General features: G+C 31.9%; 1 protein-coding gene across 9 annotated transcripts in view; it reads left to right on the top strand.

Moving 5' to 3' along the window:
- IQCB1 (IQ motif containing B1) overlaps window positions 1-18,604 on the top strand; it is a 41,566-nt gene that overhangs the window by 10,339 nt on the left and 12,623 nt on the right. For all 9 annotated transcript variants that reach the window (XM_011371610.2, XM_023521547.1, XM_011371527.2 and 6 more), the window contains 5 exons: window positions 520-613; window positions 4,561-4,660; window positions 13,028-13,206; window positions 15,139-15,248; window positions 15,876-15,985. In XM_011371610.2, coding sequence (XP_011369912.1) covers window positions 520-613; window positions 4,561-4,660; window positions 13,028-13,206; window positions 15,139-15,248; window positions 15,876-15,985 — 593 coding nt within the window. The remainder of the gene's footprint in view (window positions 1-519; window positions 614-4,560; window positions 4,661-13,027; window positions 13,207-15,138; window positions 15,249-15,875; window positions 15,986-18,604) is intronic.

Consider the following 18,604-nt stretch of genomic DNA (forward strand, 5'->3'; position numbering starts at 1 on the left):
ATCTGCATTTGCATATTGCAGTAATTTTCAACCTTGGCTGCATAACCAAATCACCCAAATTATCTGTAAAAATACAGATAGCCATTCTTTAACTTTGGCGATTCGGATTCAGTATGTGTGCACCAAAGTCCGTGCATGTGTATATGTTAAAAAGCTCTACAGTGTTGCATAGCCAGTGTTGAGAAATTTTAGTGTAACCACTTATAGTTCTTATACTATTTATACTGTCTTACTTGACCTCTGGATAACAACTGTTTCTAGTGAGTAGGTACTACTAGCCTGTAACTACAAGTTTTATAAATTAAGAAACTAAAGACTTCAAGATCACATAACTCGTAAATACCTACGTTAGATTCAGAAACCAGGTCCTCTGACTCCTCAGAGAGAAGCATCTCCCTCTCTGTCTCTGACTGTCTCTCTGTCTCTGTCTCTCTCTGGCTCTCTCTGTCTCTCTTTGTCTCTCTTTTAATAAAGCAGTTAAATTGGGTTACTTTTGTGTGTGTATGTGTGTGTGTTAAGGGTGAAGAAAAAGATGAATTACTACATTTTTTCCAAATTGTGACTGATTCTCTCTTCTGGCTGTTGGGAGGCCATGTTCAACTTATCCAAAATGGTAAGAAAAAAGATTTTTAATGTAATCTATAGTCATTGTAAAGTCACCTGTTTTTTTTTCTTCTAAAAATAAATACCTTATTAACTGTATACGTAACCATAGTTAAATGAAACATATCAAAATAACCCCACACATAAGAAAATAAAAGCCCATTTGGACATTACAATTTTAAATAGCCAACACTGACAATGTGGTTATCATATATTAAGGGGAAAATTGCTAAAATATAACTTTCACCTTAGCTTTTTCTATTTAGCAAATCCAAGAATTAATGATAATTTTAATAATTTAGTCTAAGAGGAAATTTTTTTGAGTTTTAAAGATCACAGTTTTATTTTAGACGTAGTGTGAGAGAAATCCCTTTGTACAGAGTAGATATGTTAACTCAGACTATTCGTGTAAGAGTAAGTTTTTACATAATGATATTTTACTGAATTTGAAAGTTATAGGTTATTTCTAAACTTATAGAGAAACATAAATATAAGTGTTATATTATCTTAAGACTGAGAAAGTAATGCCTAACAATATTCATGGCAGCATTTCTGTTCTCTTGAAAGATTTAATCTAAGATAAATTTAACTATAAGAACAATATAAGAACATTGATTTATTTTAGAAAGTAAAAATTGAACTGAATTTTTATTTTTATTTTTTTTTCTCTTAGAATTATGCTTGCCCATAATTTAAAGAGTCAAAAAGTTCTATATGGATGATTAAATAAAAATCTCAATCCCTGGTCCTCACACTTTGCTCTGTTTCCCATTTTCCAAAGGCGCTACTTTTAGTTAGTATAACTAATACTTTTGGTAGTTACATCCCTATAGAGCTAAGTAATATGCTTAGATATTTCCCTTTTTTAAAACATTATACTGCCATTTTCAACAACGTGGATGGTTCTTTAGATAATTATGCTAAGTGAAATAGACAGGAAATGTTGAGAACCTTTTATATCCCACATGGATTTCACCCATGTGGGATATAAAACTGAAAGCAACAAATAAATAAGACAAACAAAAATACATAGACACAGACAACAATTTAGTGGTTACCAGAGGGAATGGAGGGGCGAGGAGGAGGTAGGTAAAGGTAAAGGGGGTCAAATATGTGATGACGGAAAGAGATTTGACTTTGGGTGGTGAACACACAATGCAATATACAGATGATGTATTATTGAACTGTACACTTGAAAGCTATATAATTTTATTAACCATCATCACCCCAATAAATTTTAATAATAAAATATTAAAAAAATAAAGTTTTCATTTTCCATTATGGAACAAATATTAATATAAAGTTCTCAATTTAAAGAACTATTTTACCAAAAATATAAAGTACTTAATCTTACTATAGGGGGATATAAAAGACCTAGAAAAAAGAGCAAGAGAGACTACTTGAATAATTTTTAAAATATGCTGCATGCTTTTCAAAAATAGTAACTATAACAAAAGTGACAGTGTTCCTTAGGTCATCTGTAGATTTAAAATATCAAAAGTATTAAAACTCAAGCGATTGTGGAATTCATATGCAAAAAATAAATGGGTACAAAATTGGGGTATCCAATAACCTTTTATCTTAAAAGATTCAGGTACTTGGAGAAACGGCTGACTATAGGTCTGGAGTAGAAAATCTGCATGGTAAACCTGAAAAATCTGGAATAATACATAGGAAGGAAACAATCAAAGTCTCAGAATTCTGTGAAAAGGACTCACATGAGTCAACTTAAGGAGTCTTCTACTAGCCAAAAATGAGAAATCTGCACAGTAATCAGGATAATAACTACAACAGATTGAAACCCATCAAATATAGTGAGACTGTTTTTGATAATTAACCATTAGCGTCCGCTAGGGAACCAATTCATTTTAATAAATGGCGAATCCAGTGTTTATCCTGCCTTTTCTTACATATTGATGAGAAATTTCTCTTTATAAAAAGTACTCCACCTAATAAATAAAAAAGGAATGATAAAATTGCCATTTTGCAACCCTTAGTGAATTAACAGATTTAGAAATGAATCATCCATCATCTTCAACATCTCAAAAGGAAAGACAACCAGATACTAAGTGCCTTCTAATGGCACATCATAACCTCACATACGAAATGTATTGGCCAAAAATTCAAATGTGAATAGTTTTGATCCTCTAGCTCCAATTGCCAATTTATAGAAGGTCAGAGAAATAAATTATACCCCAGGAATTCAGTTAGCAGAACTAGACTGTGGAAAGCTCATAAGACAGTTGATATAGTTTTGTAAACAGATAAATATCAAGGGAAATAAAAAGGTAGAGGGGGAATCTATAGATTAAAAGAAATTGAAATATAATCATTTCAGCGTGTGGATGTTATCTGGATCTTGATTCAAACAAACTAAAAAATTCACATAATAACTGGAAATTGGAACAGTAACTGGATATTTGATAAAATCAAGGAATCATGATTAGGTTAGATAATGGTTATATTTTATTGTTTGTTTAATCATATCTTTTCTGACTAAATATTGAAATAACTTATAAATAAAATTAAATGATGTTTTAGATTTATTTCAAAATAAAGTGGGAGGCAGGAAGTGAGTAAGGTAGATAAAGCAGGATTGACTATGAGTTGATCATTGTTAAAGTTGAATGGCTGGTACTCTTAATGTATGTTTGAAACTTCTATATAAAGTTTAATTAAATAAAGAAATGGGCAAAAGTATCAGCTTTTGTTTGGGGGACCAAATAGTTATCTGACTACACTTGAAATTCAACAGAATAGGGGCTCTAAAAATGTCATATAATAATATAAGATAAACAGTATAAAAAATAAAATGAAACTTTAGTAAATTATTTTAGCATAATTTTTTCTATTATACATTTACATACTACAAGATATATACACAGTACATTTTGTATGATTTCAGTGAATTCAAAGTTAGTTAAAGAGTTAATGAAACATCTTTAAATAGGTGAAAATAGAATGACGTACTTATCCCAGCTACAGAGAAATTTTTTATTATTGAAGTAATAGAAAATAAATCATAGAAGTTTTTAATAGTAGAATTGTTTTTTGAAGTTGTTAAACATTTTAAAAATTGGTGTCTAGTGAAAAATTGAAATATTGGACTATGTAAATAGAAATGAAGAATAGTAGTTAATATGTGAAAGAAATCAAATATGTTCCTTCAGGAGAGAGAAAGAAGAAAAAAGTTGTTTTGTAGAAACTAGGAAAGTGTTCACAGAGATTGCTAGCATACCTGATCCCACTGTAATTAAAATTCTGATTATTTAGTGGAGAAGGGAATAGAAACTGACATTTACTGGAAACCTATCTTGTTCTAAGACATTCTCCAGTAGTCTGTGAGACAACTATTATTTCTAGTTATACAGATGAGGAAATGGATATTCTGAGAGGTGCAACAGCTTGAATAAGCATTCATTGCCAAGTCTTCATAACTGGCTGTTCAGAGCCTAAAAATTATAAACCAATAAAAACAAATGTTGTTTTATAGTTAACGATTTTATTATTATTTAAGACAAGATAGTAGCAAGCAGGATACATTTTATAACAATTAAATTGTTTAAAATGTGATTCTAGTCGTCTGTACTATTTCTATTTCTTCATATTCTCTCTTCCTTACAGGAAAGTTGATTTTATTCATTGAAATGCACTACTAGAAAAATAGATTCAGATTTAAGATATGTTATATTTTATTTTTCAGTTAAGTGGAGTTAACAAAGAAGATGTTCTTAGCTTGGTGTTTGTGGATGCTCTCTGACTATAACTTTTCATAAAAATGGAATGGTTATTGAAACTGCCAATATTAAAATCTTCTTTATTGTTGAAGTTCTTTATTGTAAAGTACATGCAGGCAAAAAGTTTAGCAGAAGTGGTCATGCTAGATTTGGTTTTGAAAGGACAAGTAAATTCCAGTTGTATCATCGTCAAATCTAAATCTTTTTTCTCTTCCTTTAGTACTACAAAGTGATCATTTCTTGCACTTACTGCAAACTGATAATGTTCAAATAGGATCTACAGTCATGACTATGGTACAGAACATACTACAGATCAACAGGTGACTTGGTTTTACAAAATATTTATAATTTTTTATTTTTTATTTGAAGCATTACCAGTTTTCCAGTTTTGTTGATATCAATTGTATGTAGATTGTACATGAGACTATACTACCATTGTCTTTCAGAAAAACAAATTAATATAAAATACCTTAAAAAACTGGAAGTTTATTATTGAATTGGTTTCTTATCTCAGAGTTTAAGATTTAGACTACATCTCACAGTTAGAGAAGAAAAATTACCATGATATCTGAAGAAAAATACTGGGACACAATAAAAAATACCTAATTGTATATTTGTTTAGCACACTGCAAGCTCAATATTGTGCCAAGTGCTATAGAAGGCCATAGAAGAAGTAGTAGACCATTTTCCCTGGTTAAATGGAAAGGCAGAGCATACACATTTGAAACAATTGATTCTTTCAGTTCAGTATGGATTTATTAAGCATCTACTGTGTTCCCAGCATATGTCTGTAATTGAGTTTACAAAGTAGTGAAAGAGACTGACACACCAACATAAGTATAGTGTTTTAAGTTATGACGTTAAAAGTGTGCCCAAGTGTTGAGGAGATGCTTCCTAGAGGAGGTAACACCTTCTCCCATTTGTGCCATTATTGAATCTTTGCTTTGATATTTTTTACCCTTCTTTCTTTAGTAATACAAAGTGATCATTTCTTGCAGTCAGTGCAAACTGATGATGTTCAGATGGAATCTACAATCATAACTATGCTATTAAATGTCATACAGATCAGCAAGTGACTTAGGTTTACAAAATATTACTGATTAGTTTTTTGGTAAGAAGCATTACTAATTTTGCTCAATGATTGATTCCAAATGATTTTTACATGGTACTTGAAAATCTCTATAAGAAAACTCCAAAATATTTTTAGAAATATAAAAATATCTAGTACCTATCAAGATAAAATTCATGCAAGGGACATGAATGCAAACAAGCAGGAAAACAGAACCTATAACGAGACGAATCAGTTAATCAAGACTGGCATATATGTTATAATTAACAGATAAGGACATTAGGACAGTTATTGTAGCTATATTCCTTATGTCCAGGAAGTTGAAAAGATATATATAAGAGCCACACTGAACTTCTAGACATGAAAACTACAATGTCTGAGATGAAAATATACTAGATTGGATTAATATCAGATTAACACAGCAGAAGATTAGTAAATCTGAAGACATAGCAATAGAAACTATCCAAAATGAAATAGAGAAAAGTAGTAAAAAAAAAAAAAAAAAAAGCAGAAAGAGAGGGAAAGAGGGAACATCAGTCAACTTGTTGCTGGGGATAACAGCAACTTTCTCATCAGAAACAATGCAAGCAAAAAGATAGTTGAGCAACATTTTTTTTCTTTACTTAAAAATTATATATTAAAGTATAGTCAACATACAATATCATATTAGTTTCTGGTGTACAACATAGTTATTGGACATTTATATACCTTACGATATGATCACCATGATATAGTAACCATATGTCACTGTGCAAAGTTATATTACTGACATATTTCCTGTAGTATACACTCCTGTGGCTTATTTATTTTATAACTGGAAATTTGTAGAGTGGCATTTTTTATTTGTTTATTTGTTATTTTTAATAATTATTTTCAATTTCAGTCAACATACAATGTTGTACTAGTTTCAGGTGTACAACATAGTGTTAAGACATTTATCTAACTTACGAAGTGATTACCCTGATAAATCTACTACCCATCTGAAACCACACACAGTTATTACAATATTATTGACTATTTCTTTATGCTGTACCCTACATCCCCATGACTACCAATTTGTACTTCTTTATCCCTTTCCCTTTTTCACCCATTCCCCCTCCCATCTGGCAGCCATCAAAATGTTCTCTGTATCGATGAGTTTGTTTTTGTTTTGTTTGTTCTTTTATTTTGTTCTTTAGATTCCATGTGTAAGTGAAATCATATGCCATTTGTCTTTCTCTTTTCTCACTCCACTCAGCATAATACCCTCTAGTTCCATCCATATTGTTGCTGATGGCAAGATTTCATTTTTTATGGCTAAGTAATATTCCATTGTATAATAATGCGTGTCTGTGAGTGTATATATATATGTGTGTGTGTACCTATACACACACACACACATGTTCCACCTCTTCTTTATTCATCCATTGATGGACACCTAGGTTGCCTCCATATCTTGGCTATTGTAAGTAATGTTGCAGTGAACATATGGATGCACATGTCCCTTCAAAGTAGTGTTTACGGTTTGGCTCCATCTTTGTCTCTCATTATAGCTTTTGTTTTAAAGGCTATTTTGTCTGGTATAAGTATTGCTACCCCAGATTTTTTTCATTTCCATTTTCATGAAATCTTTTTCTGTCCCTTTACTTTCAGTCTGTGTGTGTCTTTTGATCTAAAGTGAGTCTCTCATAGGCAGCATATGTAAGAATTTTATTTTCTTACCCACTCAGCTACACTATATCTTTTGATTAGGGAATTTAATCCATTCACATTTATAATAATTGTTGATAGATATGTACTATTGCCATTTTATTATTCATATTTTTGAACTCTTTCCTTTTTAAAGAAGCTCCTCTAACATTTTCTGAAATACTGGTTTGGTGGTGATGAATTTCTTTAGCTTTTTCTTATCTGGGAAGCTCTTTACCTATCTTTCAATTCTAAGTGATAGCTTTGCTGGGTAGTGTAATGTTGGTTGTAGGTCCTTTTCATCATTTTGAATATTTTGTGCCAATCCCTTCTGGCTTGCAAAGTTTCTGTTGAGAATTCAGCTGACAGTCTTGTGGGAGCTCCCTTGTAAGTAACTGACTGCTATTCTCTTGCTGCTTTTAAGATTCTCTTTGTCTTTAATGTTTGACGTTTTAATTATGATGTGTTTTGGTGTGGGCTTTTTTCGGTTCATCTTGTTTGCGATTCTCTGTGCTTCCTGGGCTTGTATGTCTATTTCTTTTGCCAGAGTAGGGAAGTTTTTCATCATTTCTTCAATAGGTTTTTAATTCTTTGCTTTCTCTTCTTTCGTTATACCTCTGATGTGATTTACACAAAAAAATGAATATCAGAAATGATAATTATATAGATAACTGATGAAGATTATTTCTCTTATGATTACATGTAATATAATAACACTTGCTCATACAAAAATAATGATGTATTTTGGGTTTATAACATGTATTAATAAAGTATTACAACAGTAACATGCTGGGAGGAGAGAGATAGAAGCATGTATTTTGTTGTATGCTTAAAAATAAAAGGATGAAAAAAGATAAACCATGTTAACACTAGTCAAAAGGCAGCTGGAGTGCCTACATTATCATCAGAAAAAGGTAAGTTTCAGAGTAAAGAATATTAATAGTGATAAAGACAGTTATTTCATAGTAATAAAGAAAACATGTTTATCAACCTAATAGCAGAGCTTAACAATACACAGAATAAATTGATAGAACTGCAAGGAGAAATAGACAAATCTGTATTTAAAGTGAAAGATGTCAATACACCTCTCGATAGTTGATAAAATAAGTAGACAAGAAGTTATTAGTATGTGTACAGAATATTTGAACAAAATCAACCAACTTGGCCTGATTAACATTTTTAGCAACTCTACCAAACAGCAGCAAAATGCACAATTTTTTCAAATGCAAATGGAACATTTACAAACATAGACCATTTTCTGGGTCATAAAACAAGTCTCAATAAACTTAAAAGGATTTAAGTCATACAAAGTATGTTCTCTGTCCTCAATGGAATTAAATTGGAAATTAATATCAAAAAGATCTCTGAAAAAATCCCCAAGTATGTGAGAAATGATAATGCAAATAACCTAGTAGACAAAGAAGAAATAAAAAATTAAGTTTGAAATTATTTTTTAATGAAATCAAAACACAACATATCCAAATTTCTGGGATGCATCTAAATTAAAGCAGTATTTTATCTCAGGAATTTAGGGCTTGTGTACGATCTTAAACTCAGTGGGAAAATTTATATCACTAAATGCCTATATTGGAAAAGAAGAAGAATCTCAAATGATTGACCTCGGTTTCCACTTTAAGAAACTAAGAAGAAGGAAATAAAAGTAAGCAGAAGAAAGAAAATGATAAAGATCAACGCATAAATAAATAGTAACAAAAACAATAGCGAAAATAAAACCATAAGCTGGTTGTCTGAGAAGTTCTATGAAATTAATAAACCTGCAGCAAGACTGATCAGGAAAAAAAGGAGAGAGAATACAACTGCCAATATCTGGAATTAGAGAGGAGAACAGACAATAGAGTCTATAGATATTAAAGGTATCATAAGGAATAATATGAACAACTTTATGCTTGTCTAGATGAAACAGACAAGTTATTTGAAAGAAACTATCAAATATCAAGAACCAATAGATAACCTGAATATCCTTATAACTGTAAAGAAATTGAATTTGTAGCTGAAACACTTTCCACAAAGAAAACTCTAGTACTAAATAGCTTCTTCACTGGTAAATTCTACTAAACATTTAAGGAAGAAAGAATTCTAAAGAAACTCTTCCAGAAAATTGAAGAGAAGGAAATACTTTCCAGATCATTGTATGAGGTCAGCATTACCTTGATACCAAAATCAGACAATGATATGAGAAAACTTCTCATCAGTATACTCATGAACAGAAATGTAAAAAAAAAAAAAGAAAAAAAAATCTAAACAAAAATTTAGCAAGTTGAATACAAATATATTAAAAAGCTAATACATCTTGAATAAGTTGGGTTTATCCTAGGAATTCAGGGCTAGTGTAATGTTCTAAAGTCAGCATAATTCACATTAACAAAAAAAGAAAACCGTATCATATCAGTAGATGCAGAAAAATCATTCTACAAAATTCAACATCTATTCCTGATTTAAAAAAAAAACAACAAACCTCAGCAAAGTAGTCCTGGAAGGTAGAACTTCCTCAGCCTAATGAAAGGCATCTAGGAAAAACCTACAGCTAAGGTACATCATGAACAAAACAAGGATGCCCACTGTGATCATTTCTATTCAATATTGTACTGGAATTTCTAGCCAGTACAGTCAAGCAAGAAATGGGAAGGTTTTCTATATGTAAAGGAAGAATAAAAACTGTCTTTTGATGGCACGGTGTCATCTATATAGAAAATCTAATGGAATGTACAAAGAAGCCACTAAAATTAATCACTCAGTATAGCAAGGGTAGTAGGATACAAAATCAGTATGACAATGTAAATTAAAATTTTACATCTATCAGTTAATACTCATATTGAATTTCAGAATATTGCAATTTATAATAGCATAAAAATAGAAAATGTGTAGGGTTAAATCTAATAAGACAGGAGAAAGACCTACTCACTGTATAAGACATTGCTGAGAGAAATGAAATAGTATGTAAATAGGTGCAAAGATTTACTGTGTTGATGATCAATGTTGGAGTGTTAAGATCTCAGTTCTCTCCAAACTGATATACAAGTCTTCAAAATTTTGTTCAGCATTGTTTTGTTAGAGCAGAGATGAGATGCTGTAGAAACTTAACACTTGTTTATGTCAATTAGCCTATGATAGAATTGGTTATACTTCATTTTGGTTAAAGTCACAGATCCTATAGACAGTGTTAATTTGGGGCTTACTGTATACCTTAGACAGAATCCCATTTTTGCAGAAAATGACAAGCCAATCTCTACAATTCCCATAAAAGTCAAAAGACTTAAAGTATAAAATAGCTTAACCAACTTTGAAAATGAAGAACAAAGTTGAAGAGCTAGCAGTACCTAATTTTAAGACTTTTTTATAAAGCTAATAGTTAAGAAAATGAGATGTCGGTGAAAAGATATTCAGATATATCATTAGAACAGTACAGAATCCAGAAATAGAATTACACGTGTGGACAGTCGATTTTCAAAAGAGGTACAAAGGTCATTCAGTGGGAAAAGGATAGTCTTTTTAAGTGTAATGGAATAATTGGCTATCAATATGTAAATAAAAATTTCGATATATACCTCTTACCATATACAAAAATTGATTCAAAATATATAACAGATCTAAATATAGAACTTAAGCTGTAAAACATATTGAATAAAAATAGTAGAAAACCATTGTGACCTTGGGTTGTACAAAATTTCTTAAGAGACTTCTCTGTGACACCAAAAGTGAAATTGATAAATTAGACTTCATCAGAGTTTTAAGTCTGCTCTTGAAAAGACACTGTGTAAGAAAATGAAAAAGACCAAACACAGACTGCCAGAAAATATTTGGAAAGCTTATATCTTAAGTACTTGTACTCGGAATATATAAAGATCTCTCAAAATTTAATAATAAAAAGTTTGAAAAATTGGCACAAGATCTGAACAAGTATTTCATGAAACAAGATACTTGGATGGCAAATGAGCACATGAAAAGATGTCCAACAGTATTAGTCATTAGGAAGATACCACTACATACTTATTAAATGGCTAAAATTTAAAACAGTGACCCAAGCGTAAGGATATGAAAGAACTCATACACTGCTGGTGGGAGTGATAAAATCATACAATCACTTTGGAAAACATTTGGCAGTTTCTTAACAAGCAAACATACACATAACATGCTATCTGTCCATTCCACTCTTAGGTATTTGCCCAAGAAAATGAAAGCATATGCTCATATAAAGACTTGTACACAAATGTTCATAGCAGATTTATTTGTAAGAACCAAAGACTAGAAATGACCCAGATGTCCATAAACAAGTGAATAAACTGCGGTGTATCCATGCAATAGATTACTACTCAACATGAAACAGAAATGAACTAGTCATACATGTGATAACACAGATGAATATCAAAATAATTGTGCTGAGTGATAGAAGCCAGGCCAGAAAAAGTATGATTCCATTTACATAAAATTCTAGAAAATGTAGACTAGTTTATAGTGACAGCAAGTAGATCAGTGCTTGCCTGGGGATAAGGTGCCAGGGAGGGCAAGGAGAGAAGGACTATAGTGAAGCACAAGAGAACTTTGGGAGAAGGAGGTTGATACGTTGTTCATTATCTTGATTGTGCTGATGAAATAAGTCAAAACTTATCAAATTGTATACTTTGAATACATGCAGTTTGTTGTATATCAACTAAACTTTAATAAAGCTGTTTGAAAAAATCAGGCCTTGGGGAAGCATTTTGATATGGGATGCAGATTTTTGGTGTCATGTCGAGTAGTGATATAACCAAAACAATATATAAGGAGTTGGTTTTGGGAGACAGACAGATGATGAATTCAGTATTGGTTATGTTCAACACAAGGGAATATGTTCATCAGGCAGTGAAATAAGAGTCCATGCAAAGACTGGTACACAAATTTTTATAGCAGCTTTATTTTTAATGGCCAAAGACAGGATGACTCAAATGTCTGTTGATAGATGAATAGATAAACTGTGACTTCCGGAAGAGATCTGGAGTAGTGCTATAGATTTCTGAGTTATCAGCCTATATTTGATAGTTGAAAACCTGAAAGAAGATGAGCTTAGTGGGAAATAAGAATAGAGCGAGAAATGAAATTGCCTGAAAATGGAAACTTGGAGAAGGGGAGCCAGTGAAGAAGACTGAGAAAGAATGGTCAGAAATCTGTGGGTGGAAGGTGGAGGGGGAGCCAGAACAACATTGTATTATAGAAGTTGAATGGGTAGAGAGTATGCGGCATAAATGACAGTAGTCATTTATATTGTTGTCAAGTAAGAATTTTTTGCTCTCTGATAGGCATCACTGCCATTATTCATTTTCTATAAGCCAACATCTACTTTTACAGGATTGCAAAATATTCTTATCAATAGTAAGTAGATAAACAAAGGTGCACACCCCTAGAATATCACATACTCGTTAGTGAGTTGAATAAGGACACCCAGAAATCTCTTTTGACTATTTCTTAGTTTCAGATGACTTTTTATGACATCAGTACAGCAAGATAAGGTTGTTAGTGTAATAAAGAAAATGACAAAGGAAAGATAAAGTTCCTCCTATATTAAGTACATGATAATTGAATTCCTATAGCATTTTTGTCTTCATACATCATTAAGCAATGAACCTTGTGCTGTCTTGTGATTTTCCTCTTATGACCTGAAGCTTTTGAATCATCTGTTTTGCACGTTTATCTTTCTTCTGCAATTTGTAGATTTTTCTGAGGAGAGGGCCTTTGGCTACTTTGTATTCCCTATTTTACCTAGTATTCAATAAATATTAATTGCCTTACTGTACTGTGTTCTTGTAACTAAGCTATACATTTAAAAATTTTGTTCTCTTCTTGGATCAGGCCACAGTCAGGCATCAAGTTGCTGAATCTTTTATGTTTAATTTGTTGCGATATCTTTTTATCAGTTAGTAATGGTACATTTTTAACTTTTATTTTGTTCTATTAGTGGTGATTTACTCAGAATAGAAGGAAAAATTCTGCATTCAATTTTAGATGAAGTTATTTTCAAGCTTTTATCAACTCCTAGTCCAGTCCTAAGAAGTACTGCTACAAAGCTCCTACTGTTGATGGCAGAATCTCATCAGGAAATTTTGATTTTACTGAGACTAAGTGCCTGCTACAAAGGTAATATGTATTCTTTTTTTGAGATTCTCAAAAATAACATTTTTATTGATGATTTCTGGAAAGTAAAATGCTTGTTTTAAAAAATTCAGTAACCAAAGTGTAGAAATAAAACCCTATCATAACATAGCCAATTCAGAAAAAAGTTTTTATGTGATCAGGCTTTCCTCGTGTCTCAACAGATGGCTTATGGCACTTTGCTGATGAGGTTACAATGAATATTTACTCCCTTTCCAACAAAAAGGTTGTGTACTGAATATACCATACAGTGTTATAAAATAATGACCAAAAAGATCAGTGACCTTACCAAGATTTACTGGAGAAAATAGAGCTGTGCTTGAGAGACTGACAGCCCTTTTGATCTTTAAATCAATTAATAATTACTGTTCAACTCCTTGACTGTCTTTCCACAAAAACAAAACATCTTTCTCACTTCCAAATCAAATGTATATGTGAATAAAAAGTCAGAAAATTTTAGGAGGAAAGGACTCAGTGTATTACCATTCCCATAGAATAGCTTTCATTTAATTGAGCATTTACTCTTGTCAGATAATATTCTGCATACTTTACATGCATTAAAATATTTAATCCTCTTAACCCTATGAGATATTTACTCTTATCCTCATTTTATAGCAGTGTGAACAGAGGCATGGAATAATTAGGTAATTTATCCAAGATCACACAGATTTTTTTTTTAATTGCCAAGCAGTTATTTGTTAGCTTTATTTTATTTCTTTACTAGGCAGAGTCGTGATTCATTATAGTCTATTTTTTTTTATACAAATGGGAAATGGATTTCTAGTTTATTAAATATGCTTATTTCTACAGGGTTATATAGGAATTTTTAAAGATTAGAACATAATGTGACACATTTAATATAAAAACTATTACAATGGTCTTTTAATAATTCTTGATGACACTTTAGTAACAACTTGTACCAGTCATTATTGTCAATGTTGTAATTATTTTGTGTTATGGGAATAGAGGAGAAAAGATGCCAATGATAAAACCTTTTAGTTGATATTGTACCAGATATACATTTTTAAATTCTGTAATTAGATTTCTTGTATAGAAATGTGAATGTCCAACGGAGTTCATTATAAAGGAATTTCACCTTAACAGTCAGTCTCCTTTTCTTTTTTCAATAGTAAAACTCATTCAGTTTCCTCAAGATATTTTACAGTTGTTAATACTGCTAAGAACTTTAGTCTTAAGGAGAGTATAAAGCATGAAAAGATCCTGATAGTGGCTTCTCCAATTGTCTACTCCAAAGCCATTGTAGCTTGTTTATATTGAATACATACATTATAATACATCATTCCTACTTGTCTTAGAAATTATACTTACTTTGTATCTTATACTACTCTGTTTTATTTAGGGATAAAAATGCAGTATTTTTGTGTTATAGCACTTCTATATTTGCTCAGGAAGCTATTGATTTGCCTCAAGTTATATATATGTTTCTGTATATTTTTATTTAATAATAGCTTCTTTTCATTAGTAATGACGACTAATCTGTTTGTTTCCACAGGGTAGGCATTTACTCTGTATCATCTTTTTAAAAATATTTCAGTTAAAAAAGTTTTAGTTTAGGGTATTTATGTTCAAACAGCAAATAATTTCTCTCTCTCTACTCTTTGACTTATCACAAGTGACTTTTCACTTCCACTCCCCTTTTTTTAATTAAAGAGATTGACCAGACAGATTTTGCATCACATCTCACAAGTGAGCACATAAGAACTCTTAGGCCAGAGGAGTATCCTAAAGACCTCAATCTAGAAGTCTTTAAGAGAAGGAAAAAGAAAAATTATGTGACTAATCTTCTTGTGTTCATTTGCTTCTAAATCAGACTTTTAACCTCAAATCAATACCAATAAAATAACTAAATCATTATATTTTATTGTTAATAGTTGTATCTTTGTTATTCCATTTCAGGACTCAGAAATCTGCTAAATAAACAAGAGCCTGGGACAGAATTTAGACAAGAACTTAAACAGCTCATTGGCCTTTTAAGCCCTAAGGTCTACCAGGAAGTAGAAGAGCAGGTATTAAATTGTAATAACAATATAAATGGTATTTACTAACATTTTAGTAAACATTTTAGTTTCAAAATAGGGGAGAGTGATAGCCTCTTGAATCTTTTATTTATTTGCTGTCTGTCTCCCCCTCTCTTTAGTTATTTACCCCTAAGATCCAGAGCAGCCATAGGTTGTTGGGAAAAGGGGTTATTTATGGACTGAATTTTAACCCCAGAGCCTTTAATTATTTTTTATATTTTTTGGCCTGTACAGAGTTCTTCATGCCTTGGGTTTTCGAATAAGTGAGGCCAGACAAGACGTCAAGCAAAGAGGTTAAAGCATTAAAGAAGCAGAACTATGAAATATTTGTAAAGGGAGTGAGAAGTAAGATTAATCAGGAAGAATTTGGAGCTAAACAGACTATATCTTGAATCCATTCTAGATATTGCCCAAGTGAGCCTAACATACCTCCTTTGAGAGGTCAGGTTTAATATTCATAGACCTTCTGTATCCTGGGCCTATAAAAATGTTGCCTCCTCCTCAGCTTACTAGAGATGAAGATTAATACTTGCCCAGGCTTGATATCTTAAGAGGTAAACTTCTAAAAAAGTCTTTCTTAGAGATGTCTAAATTAATTCTGACATTTAATTTCAGAAACTACATCAAGCAGCTTGTTTGATTCAAGCTTATTGGAAGGGTTTCCAAACTAGAAAGAGATTAAAGAAGCTTCCATCTGCTGTGATTACTTTGCAGAGGAGTTTCAGGTAAAAAATTTTGGTGAGAGGAATGATAATCTGAAAGGGCTAGATATATTTTATTAGAGTACAGCTGAGTGAAAACTTGGGGATTTTTTTTTTTAATTAATTTTCTAACCCATTTCTTATACTCTTACTTTCATTCTTATTCTACACATTTCTGAGTGTACTAGCACTCCACTAACCAGATGCACTTTCAAAGCAAAGGACATAATGTGAGACAGGAGTCTAACAAATATACATTCCTGTTCACTCAAGACTTTTTTGTGGCCCAAGCCTACATTGGGAGCCAGTGATAGTCTACAACCCTTAAAACCAAAATTGCCATAATTGTTCAAATGTGTGTGTTTAGGTACGTTAACCTGATTTTCCTCAGTAAATAGGGTATGGATACATACAGTCATTGAGATATGACATGGTTTGTCATTTATCTCTATTTCAGTTAGACAAAAAATGAAATACTGAAGACATGGCCCAGTTTTCGATATGACTAAGCCATCCAGATTTTTAAAGGCAAAGAAAAGAACACACAAAAATGACTTAGCTCCTAGGTCATTTATGATAAAGTAGAACCATTTCAGAGGTGATTTTTCATGCAGCCTTTTAGTTTACTAAATTTTAGTTAGCTAAATTTTAGTTTACTAAAGTGAAACTTGCATATTCCAGAAGTCAGTTTTTAAAGAAAACTGAAACTATTCTTTTAATAACTGCAGCTGCATTTCTCGGTTTTAAAAATATTTTAAAATAGTGAACTAAAATTTAGTTTTAAGTTAGACTGCATGAGATAACACCTCTGAGATGGCTCTACTTTATCATAAATGACCTAGGAGCTAAGTCTTGCATGCATGTATGTGTATTTCCATTGCCTGTAAGTCTCACAGTATTTGCCAAATTTGCCAGTTTACTTTCTCTTGCAATATTAAAATCTTAATTTAAAGTATCCGAGGATTACAGATTTTGTCCACATGCAAGTATGTCTATGGAATCTAATACTACACTGTTTTAAAATGGGAATACCATTGCTTTATGTAACAAAACCAGATTAATTATAAATATTTTCATTAGAAGAATTTAGCTTTTAAGCCAAAATTCTTTAAATCTCACATTATAATGAATTTGTTTCCTTTTTATTATTGCGAGTTTGAAGTTTTAAGAAAAACAAGTATAGTTTTAACCTTTAGGTTCTATTTAATTTTTTAATTTCAAGTTTGCCCAGGCTTCAGTACCTTTTATCTTTTACTAGTTACAACAGTTTATGCAAATTTCTCTTGCTTCCTTTATAGCTGGGCTTTCTGCAAAGGTTATTTCTGTCTCTTTGTGGTCACGTCATTATTTTATAGTAATTTCCCCCTCCCATGTTTCTTGGGGGGAGGGACTGCCCAGCACTCACAATTATGGGCCCAGATTCAGCAGAGGTTTTTAAGATTTAGCAAGAGGCAGTCTTTATAGTCACAACCTTGCTAAAGCACTTTCTGGAGGTTTCTTTTTTATTTAATCATTTTTCATGGTCAGAAACTTTATTTTCTGTTAAGTACTCTTACTCAGCGATGTTTTCTGTAGCAGCTAATAGCTGCTCGAGTTACTGTATTGAAACCATACAGTTTATCTACTTGTATCATGGTGTTGATATTTAGGTGTTTTAATGATAGTTTAACTTTATGGGGAAAGAAGACAGTTTTTTTCTCTACTCATCTTAGGTTCTTTGGGGCCCTGAACATTAGACCAACAACAACAACAACGATAGTTTATTTATACAGCACAAATCATGCAAAAGAAACCTCATATGATTAGTAACTCAAAGAGGTGATTATAACTTGGGCTTATAGAGATTTTAATGAAGAATAATAAATTTGGAGAGATGTGACAGGTGCAAAGAAAAGGGTTTTAGGCTTCCAAGGGCAGCAAACTTTGCAAAGGTAAATGTATTGGGGAAACTAATGGAACATATGGGTTATTTGTGCAGGTCTATGTTGGTCCATGTTCTATCCTCTTTAAGGCCAAAAAACTTTCTTGGGAGCGGGAATTTATGGCACTCCTCATTCTTAGACCTTTCTTCTTTTATTCTGATAAGAGAAGCTCCAGGAAGGCTTTTTCCTGCATTCATTGATTCTCATTTGCCTCTAGCTCAAAATAATCTTTATACCCAAGTGACATATTCTGGTACCCTTCAACTTCCCCTTAAAACTGAGCTCCTTAAGGGCAGAACCGTCTCTCTTTTCTGTTAAGACAGTACCAAGCAGGCAGCAAGTATTCAGACAAATGTTTGTTGAGTTAATGAACATAGCTTATCAACTACTTTGCCCATCAACTCATATGGGACTCCCCAGGTTCATACTTAATTATTCTACAACAGAGGACTTCCTGGAGAAGTCCTGATGTCATCAGCAGATAGTTTGGTCAGCTCTTTCTTTGATGGTAAAGATTCATGTTAGTTAAATGTAAATCATGGACTGTGTTTACATAAATTAATTTGAAAATATGATATCTGATCAGTGATTTCCTTTTCAGAAGTGCAATACAAATGCCAGAGTCAAATGCTTACTCTTTCTTACAAAGAAAGTAGTTAATGGTCTTTTAATTTTTGAGTGACGAGTGGTTATAGATACTCTTACTGACAGAATGACTAGA

Source organism: Pteropus vampyrus, unplaced genomic scaffold (genome assembly GCF_000151845.1).
Source record: "Pteropus vampyrus isolate Shadow unplaced genomic scaffold, Pvam_2.0 Scaffold1, whole genome shotgun sequence".
Taxonomy (NCBI): Eukaryota; Metazoa; Chordata; class Mammalia; order Chiroptera; family Pteropodidae; genus Pteropus; species Pteropus vampyrus.